This window comes from Schistocerca piceifrons, chromosome 2 (genome assembly GCF_021461385.2).
Source record: "Schistocerca piceifrons isolate TAMUIC-IGC-003096 chromosome 2, iqSchPice1.1, whole genome shotgun sequence".
Classification (NCBI taxonomy): Eukaryota; Metazoa; Arthropoda; class Insecta; order Orthoptera; family Acrididae; genus Schistocerca; species Schistocerca piceifrons.
In genome coordinates this window covers 880,498,114-880,507,160 of record NC_060139.1, presented here as the reverse complement: position 1 = coordinate 880,507,160, position 9,047 = coordinate 880,498,114, and the positions used below count along the sequence as shown (strand labels likewise).

The 9,047-nt window shown below is 44.4% G+C and overlaps 1 protein-coding gene across 1 annotated transcript in view; it reads right to left on the bottom strand.

Moving 5' to 3' along the window:
- Positions 1–202: 202 nt before the first annotated feature.
- Positions 203–9,047, bottom strand: part of LOC124777074 (glutathione S-transferase D5-like) — a 37,608-nt gene continuing 28,763 nt past the window's right edge. The window contains exons 5-6 of the mRNA XM_047252349.1: positions 1,794–1,955; positions 203–428 (exon numbers count right to left, since the gene is read on the bottom strand). Coding sequence (XP_047108305.1) covers positions 288–428; positions 1,794–1,955 — 303 coding nt within the window. The 3' untranslated portion in view covers positions 203–287. The remainder of the gene's footprint in view (positions 429–1,793; positions 1,956–9,047) is intronic.

The window sequence follows — 9,047 nt, the reverse complement described above, 5'->3', positions numbered from 1 at the left end:
AGAGATCAGCATTTCAGCCCTTCGCTGTAGCTAACACTTATACATGGAATTTTTACAATGAAGAAGGAGAAACCGGTCCTGCGTGAATGTATCTATCTTTAATGGCACAAAGAACTTGTCACACTGCGTTTTGAACGATCCCTTAGATGACAGAAACAAGGAAAGGATGAGGGTCTCTGTTTCGTTGTAATGACGCATGGTAATAAAGTAATGACTTCATTTGATTAGAAATCTTGACATTTCTACTATTTTCACACCTATACAATTTTCGTTCATATTATACGTATTTACTTCTGCATCAGTTTCTTTAAGGCTTCTCGATATTCTTTGGCGACATCTCCGTATTTTGTGTGAGAATTTTCAACACGGGAAAGCCATTGCATAACGTTAGGCTGCTTCGTAGCATCAACTCCAATGTTTGGACGAAACTGAAAAAGAGATACCGACATCAGACATTAAATAATTGCTGAAAATAATCTTATGGGTCATATAAATCAGCTAATTTTTGTTTCTGTGTTTTCATACTTTGTATCTGATGGTGTCAGTACACCTTCGCAGATGATTTAGCTCAAAAAAATTCCACATAATACATCAGAGCCTCTGTTAAGATTTCCAATGTTGAGAAAGCTAATTTTTTATCTGTTAACGGTAAGAAGAGCTACATGTGATGTAATACATTGCCTGATGAGACATAAATTATCTTTTACTAGATTAGCGCGTGCTGCTTTGCTCGATTAGACTGGTCTGCTGCGCAGTAGTTTTGTTTCTTATTTGTTTTTTTTTTTATTCTATGTAATCGAAATTTCATATTGTTTAAAGATAGCAACATCTAAACTTTGCACGCTAATTAAGTTTACTGGAGCATTGTCTTTTCGGAATATACTTCCAACCAAAATGAGACTCTGGTAGCTGGAGTCGAAGGTCTTTGTCAGACCAGCCTTCTGACTTCTTATGATGATATTGCCATAGAAACTTTCATCCCCTATCACATATTTCATCAGAAGCCAAACCCCAATTTTTGTAGATTTAGCTGGTAACGGAATATTTTCATAAATAGTTTCATTCCCATTTCATCCGCCTTAGAGATTGAATTTCCAAAAACACAAACACATATCATTTTGTTTCAAACTCCGACGCAAAATATAAAATTTTAGAAATCTTTCATACTGAAATACTTCCATATAAATTTTCATCCCCCCTTTTACGCCGTTAGGGGACGAATTTCCAAAAACTTTGAAACACATATTTTCTGTTACTAACCGAGAAATCAAAAATCAATTTTAATAGATGAAACTCTAATAAGTATTTAATAGTCCTTTAATAGTGATTTATTTAAAAACACTTTCACCCACTATTTCATCCCAAAGGGGCTAAACTCCAGAAAATGCTGAAACATTTATTTCTTTAATTCTAACTGACAAACCAAGTACCAATTTTCGTAGTTCGAGATTAAAAATTACCATAATAGAGTCATATTTTCAGTATCTTTTCGTTCTCTATTTCTTAAGCGCGGAATTTGGAAAAATCCCTTGTTAAACGATTCCTGCAGTATGAGATCAACACCTTCAAATTTCAAGATTCTATCAGTGGCTGTTTGGACTGGGAGGTGATAAGTCAGTCAGTCAGTCAGGACATTTTCCTTTTATGTAGAGACAGTGGTGTGACAACGAAAATAAAAATAGATGTCTCCAGTAAGTCGCCAAAATAATCTTTTCTGCATCACAATTAACAATTTTATGACTCTCTCATATTTTCTTAACTTTCCAATACTAAGTGTGACAGCTTCACGTTACCTCCAATGCTGACAGGCTATTAGCGACGGCGTAATCAGCAATAGTCACCCGATCTCCGGCCAGCCACTGTTTGCCATCCAGCATTCGGTTCAAAGTTTCCAGACTGTCGTTCGCTTTCTCAATGTTGCTGGGTTCCGCTTGTTTGCCTTGAAATATTGGCATCTGTAAGCAGGAAATTAAATCAATGCAAACGTCAACAACTGCTACGAACTAGTAGGAAGATGGAATACAAAAGCGCAAATCATCAAAGGCATTACTCTATACAGACCAGATAACAAAGTTGTATCTTGAGCTAAATGCTATGCTCAATGCTCACTTATCCTCACAGCATTAAGTAAACATACGGCACAGTGTAATATTATCGACTTGGTATACACATCACTTTAAAATCGTGAAGTTTACCAAATAACGACTAAGTCGATATTAGTTTCACAAAATGTTGGCAGCAGTGTGGTGTTTCATATATAACAATATTATTTATACAAGTTGTGGACATAATTTAAAAAAGACATTTATATGTTTAATGAAATGATTTTCATTGCTTTGTACATTCTCATTCCGTTGATCATGCTGATTCTTCCTTTTTCAGAGGTAGTCACACACACCAAGAAAAACCCCTCCGTCCTCACTGACGAGGTGGTGACACCATATTTCTTCGGCCACCATTGCTGATGATTTCTATTCAGTATCTAAGCTCAAACTAGGATCGATACCGTGACCCAGAATGTTCCAATCAGAAGTCAAATAAAGTCTCCCCCTCTCTCGCCATAGTCCGCTTCTTTACCATTCTGCTCAAGTAGGAAACAAAATCGTCTTCTAGAGAATATTTCCGCCTTGTAAAGTGAAACTGAGGTACTCTTCTTCTATATCGACCGTAACATAGAGCACTTAAAAATGAACTCTTCCTCAAACGCGCTGTCGTTCTCTTCTTCGCCCTGGATAAGGGTGTAAGTATAGTTAACAAATGTGGATGAATGCATGATGCAAAAGAAATGTCATGCAAAATGTTTAAGCAAAAGGAAGAAAATTTATAAAAATAAAATTAAAATAAATATTCATTTGTTCTCTTCCCAGACAGAATATTAAGAAATTATTGTGAGAAATTTTATGTGCCGTCTCTTATTATTCCTCCGCTAGTGCTATTGGCAGATATTTTTGAAAGATGTATTTGTTATGCATCTTACATTTCAGTATCCAACTGTTCTTAAAGTGATAGCAACGGGAGCACTCCTTAAAAGAGTGTATTATGTTCAACATATAGTAGAGCCACAGTTATGGGCGCTGACTTATAAAAAATGTTTGGGAGGGGGGGGGGGTGATCATACTAGGCGTCTTGCCCCAGAAATTTTCTAAATTTTAGATAAAAAATAGGGAGTTTTATTTTTAAGCATTTTAGTATCATATGATCAACATTAGAACCCAGAAAACTGGACACTATTGGGTGAGGGAACTAGACAAGCCTGACACATTTTTTGGTTTTGAAAAAGGAAACAAAATGTGTTGTCACCACCATACACCACACTTGCTAGGTGGTAGCCTTTAAATCGGCCGCAGTCCAGTGGTATACGTCGGACCCGCGTGTCGCCACTATCAGTGATTGCAGACCGAGCGCCGCCACATGGCAGGGCTAGAGAGACTTCCTAGCACTCGCCCCAGTTGTACAACCGACTTTGCTAGCGATGGTTCACTGCCTACTTACGTTCTCATTTGCCGAGACGATAGTTTAGCATAGCCTTCAGCTACGTCATTTTGCTATGACCTAGCAAGGCGCCATATTCAGTTACTATTGATATTGTGAATCATGTACCATCAAGAGCGACGTTCATCATTAATGGATTAAAGTTAAGTATTCCACCAGCTACGTCTGTTTTTCTAAATTCTAATTTCCTTGTCCTGTTCCAGACCTCATGCCAGCCTGCGTGAGCTAAAACACATGCAGTTCAGCCTCCTCTGGTAACACAGTGTTGGCTCTCCTGCCAACCACAACATTGGCGACAAGGCAAAACCGCGTTCTTCTCTAAACTGACCTGATTTACTTGTGTAATGGCTTCGCCACAATCTCCAGATGCACTGTCTGATTTTTATCGCTTACAGAATCAGCAGATGCAGGCTTTACTGGATGCCCTTGGACAGCTCGTCCAGGGTCAACGTGCGATGCAAAACGATGCGGCAGCCGCCGCTCCACCGCTAACGCAGCCACAACGCTCTTGCACCAACTTTTCGACCTTTTGATGCTTCACTGAAAAGCTGGACAGAGTGGTCACGCCAATTTGGATTCTATCTCGCCGCCTACAGAATTCAAGGTGACAAGCAGCAGCCTTATCTCTTATCATTGGTTTGCATGAATACGTACCATGTGATAGTCAAATTATTTCCCCGACGCGATGTAGCAACTCTGTCCTACGACGAAATTTTTTCTGCATTAGATGCATATTTCAAAGTATCAGTCAATGTAGCTGCCAAACGGTATACCTTCTTTTGTAGAAAACGTACGGCAGGTCAGACTAATCGGGAGTGGGTTGCAACCTTGCAAGGCCTTACTAGGGATTGTGCTTTTGAGAGTGAATATGGACTCCATTATTCAGATACTATGGTATGTGATGCAATTGCACAGAACGTTTCTGATGTTCGTATAAGGGAACAGATTTTGAAACTAGTCAATCCCTCCATTCAGCAAGTGATGGACATATTGGATCGTTAGGACACACTTGACTTTTCTCAGGAATCATTTGAAACTTTGCCACCCGTGTGTCAGGTTAACCGTCCCGCCGGGCGAGCTGCAAGGAACAGTAAACAGTCCTCGCACACGGCCGTGCCGCTGCCGCCAGGCTCTCAGCCACGTGTGCTGCGCCGGCAAGCAAATGCAGCGCTAAAATCATGCCCGCAGTGCGTTACTAGACATTCGTGTGGGAATTGCCCATCACACCAAGCTATTTGCTTTTTCTGTAATAAAAAAGGACATGTTCAGAGTGTTTGCCAGAAAAAGCTCAGATGAGAAACTCACAACCATTCCAGGCCCTTTGCTTCACGCTGGATTCAAACCAAGGATACTCATGCTCATGAAACTTCGCCCATGGAAATTCATGTGGTTCATTCCACTCCACTCAATGCCACTCTCTCTAACAGTGACTGTGTGTGTCCCACAAATAGTGTGCGTCGACATCGCCGGAAATCCCGTCAAGTCGCAAGTGATTATGTACCAGTGTTAGTTCACGTTGCACGAGACAGTCGCTCTTGTCGTCAGCAAGACAATAAACTTTTTGTGGACTTGGACATTAACGACAAAGTGATACCATTCCAGCTCGATACTGGAGCTGCAGTTTCACTGATCAATCAAGACACGTACAAACAGCTGGGCACACCTCCATTGCATGCCACAAACGTTAAGTTAACTAGTTATTCAGGTCAAGATATCCCTGCATGAGGACAGTGCAGCCTACTTGCAACATACAAAGGACAAACAAAACTTGTGTCATTTTACGTCCTTCGTTCATCTTCTGCAGTGAACTTGTTTGGTTTCGATTTATTTCAGTTGTTCAACTTGTCTATAGTAAATCAGGTCCTATCAGTGAACCAGACTGTGCCTTCCGACGGTGTTTCTCGTCTATGTGAAGAATTTGCAGACATTTTTGCACCGGGCCTTGGTTGCGCTAAGAACTACAAAGCACATTTGGAACTGAAAGAAAAGGCGCAACCGAAATTTTTCAGAGCGCGCAATGTTCCCCACGCATTGCGTGATGAGGTCGCAAAAACATTACACGATTTGGAATCACAAGGTGTAATTGAACGTGTGCAGGCTTCTCTCTGGGCATCACCCTTAGTAATTTTGCCAAAACCTTCCAGAAAATTGAGACTTTGTGTGGACTTCAAGGCAACAGTGAATCCACAACTAGTGATTGCAACTTTTCCTTTACCCCGCCCAGAAGATCTTTATGACAAACTGTGCCTGGCTAAATATTTTTCGAAGTTGGACCTCGCAGATGCGTACTTGCAAATACCGGTGGACGAAGAATCCCACGCATCTTGGGTTGTATCAATTCAAACGACTGCCATTCGGGTGTGCATCCGCCCCTGTATTGTTTCAGCAATATCTACAAACAGTTTGTGCATCGGTCCCTACTGCAGCAAATTATCTGGAAGATATTGTGATCTCCGGAAAGACGGAAGAAGAACATTTGGCCAATCTCAGAACATTATTTCAGGTCTTGCGAGAAAATGTTCTTCGCTTGCGGAAGGACAAATGTGTGTTTTTTGCCCGTAATTTGCCATACCTGGGACATGTACTCAGTGCTCAAGGCATAGATCCCAGTCCCACGCACCTTCGTGCCATACAAGACTTGCCTTCGCCGCAGAATTTGAAGCAGCTACAGAGTGTGCTGGGAAAAATAAATTACTATAACAGATATGTGCCACATGCCTCTTTCATTTCAGCTCCGCTTCATCGCTTACGCCGTAAAGGTGTTCCGTTGGTCTGGACGACGGAATGCGAACTCGCCATTCGCCAGTTGAAATCGGCGTTGCTTTCCAATACTTGCCTTACGCCATTCGATCCCGAGAAGCCCCTTTTGTTGATGGTGGATGCATCGGATTTCGGGATCGGTGCTGTGCTTGCGCACAAAGATGAATCGCACGATCGCCCTATTGCCTTTGCGTCTAAATTGCTCTCGTCTGCGCAAAGAAATTATTCACAGATCGAGAAAGAAGCATTGGCTCTTCTATTTGGTGTTACAAAGTTTCATGGTTTCATGTATGGTCGTCACTTTACCATAATCACAGACCACAAACCTTTGACATCGCTTTTTCATCCTACCAAGCCTGTACCTCCACGTACAGCGCAGAAATTCATTCGCTGGACTATTTTCCTCTCGCAGTATCGCTACGATATCTTGTATCGGTCCACTGCTAAGCACGGAAACGCCGATGCGTTGTCTCGCTTGCCTGTTGCTGAGGATAGGGCATTCGATTCCTCCGAACTTGCTTGCATGTTCATTGATGCAGAAACCGATGACGTGGTCGAATCGTTTCCGATTGATTTTCGTCGTGTAGCTACAGCCACAGCTGCCGACCCTGTCCTTGCTACCGTTCTGCGTTTTGTTGCTACGCAATGGCCCTTGTCAAAGTCACGGATCGGGGAGCCGTTGGTTCGCCGATTTTTTGCTCACAAGGAGAGACTTTTTGTTCGACGTGGTGTTTTGCTGTTGCGTTTTGATAATGATCAGTCCAGGATCGTGGTCCCACGTTCGTTACAGTCCTCTGTCTTACAGCTTCTCCACTAAGGACATTGGGGTATAGTGAGACCGAAACACCTTGCTCGTCAGCACTGTTCGGAATCGATGCCGCGATTACGAATATGTGCTCTTTTTGCATGGTGTGTGCCGAACAACAATCAGCACCACCGCGGAAATTCTTTGCATGGCCAAAAGCCACTTCCCCTTGGCAACGCTTACACATCGATTTTGCTGGTTCATTCTGGAATGCTCGATGGTTGGTTGTGGTAGTTTCATTCAGTAATTTTCCTTTTGTTGTCCGGATGTCTTCCACGACGTCATCTGCCACCATCCAAGCGTTATCTGCTATCTTTTGCATTGAAGGTCTTCCACAGACTATTGTTTCCGACAATGGCCCACAATTCATGTCCGCAGAATTTCAGTCATTTTGCAAGGCCAATGGTATTCAACATCTGACGTCCGCGCCGTTTTCGCCACAGTCAAACGGTGCCTCTGAACGATTGGTCCGGACTTTAAAGTCACAGATGTTGAAGTTAAAAGAGTCGCATTCTCGGGAGGACACGTTATTGCTCTTTTTGTCCTCGTATCGCTCTCAGCCCCGAGATGATCGCTCGCCGGCTGAGTTGCTCCACGGTCGTCATCGTCGAATCTTGATGTCTTTGCTACATCCGCCGCATCAGGTTCCTGTGCAGCGGCAGACGCCTGCTCTTGCTCCAGGCGACGTTGTCTACTATCGCCGTTATCGAGGTTAACGGCGTTGGTTCTAAGGGCGGATTCTTCGCTGCCTCAGCCGCGCTATGTATCTGGTTTTGGGGGCCTCTGGTGAGGTGCGTCGGCATCTCAATCAGCTGCGCCTCTGTCGTCGCACAGGGTCTGCCGCTCCCCGTCTGCTTTCAGCGACGGTGCCGTCCGGTCAGCGCCCTGGGGACCCATCTACTGGCTCGCCTCAGCCCCAGGTGTTACCGACGCTGCGTTCCATTTTGCCCCATGGCGACGTGCCGCCGCCGCCGCCTGTTCTCCCGCCGGCGACGCCTGCAGTGGACGCTTCGCTGCAGCTGCCGGGCGCCTCCATGGGTCACGCGCCGCCGATCGCTTCCCGGGACCAGTTGTCCTCCGACATGGAACTCTTTCCCGCTCCGGACCATGTGTCGTCTTCGCCCGTCGGGTGCCCCGGCCCGATGGAGGTCGACCCTTCGACCCCTCCTGTCTCTCTACGGGCGCATACACCGCATGTTGGCGTGCACCCTGGAGCAGGTTTTCAGGCGTTTCCTAGCTCCCCGCGGTCCGATTGGTAGGGTGCGGGTGGCACAGCCTCGCCTGTTGTTCGGCTCCCCACCTCGTCGCATACGTCAACATGGGGTCCTCCCCACGTCGGGCGGAAGGCTTATACCACAACCGTACGCCGATTTGAGGGGGAGGAATGTGGTGTCACCGCCAGACACCACACTTGCTAGGTGGTAGCCTTTAAATCGGCAGCGATCCGGTAGTATACGTCGGACCCGCGTGTCGCCACTATCAGTGATTGCAGTCCGAGCGCCGCCACACGGCAGGTCTAGAGAGACTTCCTAGCACTCGCCCCAGTTGTACAGCCGACTTTGCTACCGATGGTTCACTTACAAAATACGTTCTCATTTGCCGAGACGATAGTTTAGCATAGCCTTCAGCTACGTCATTTTGCTACGACCTAGCAAGGCGCCATATTCAGTTACTATTGATATTGTGAATCATGTACCGTCAAGAGCGGCGTTCATCATTAATGGATTAAAGTTAAGTATTCCACCAGCTACGTCCATTTTTCTAAATTCTAATTTCCTTGTCCTGTTCCAGACCTCACGCCAGCCTGCGTGAGCTAAAACGCGTGCATTTCGGCCTCCTCTAGTAACACGGGGTTGGCTCTCCTGCCAACCACAACACAAAACATAAACACGCACGGTATTTTCGTAAAAAGTTAATTTAATTTACAATAATAATCATGCTTACAGATTATTACAAAGCAGTGAATATATAGCTCTGGAAAGACTGAAAT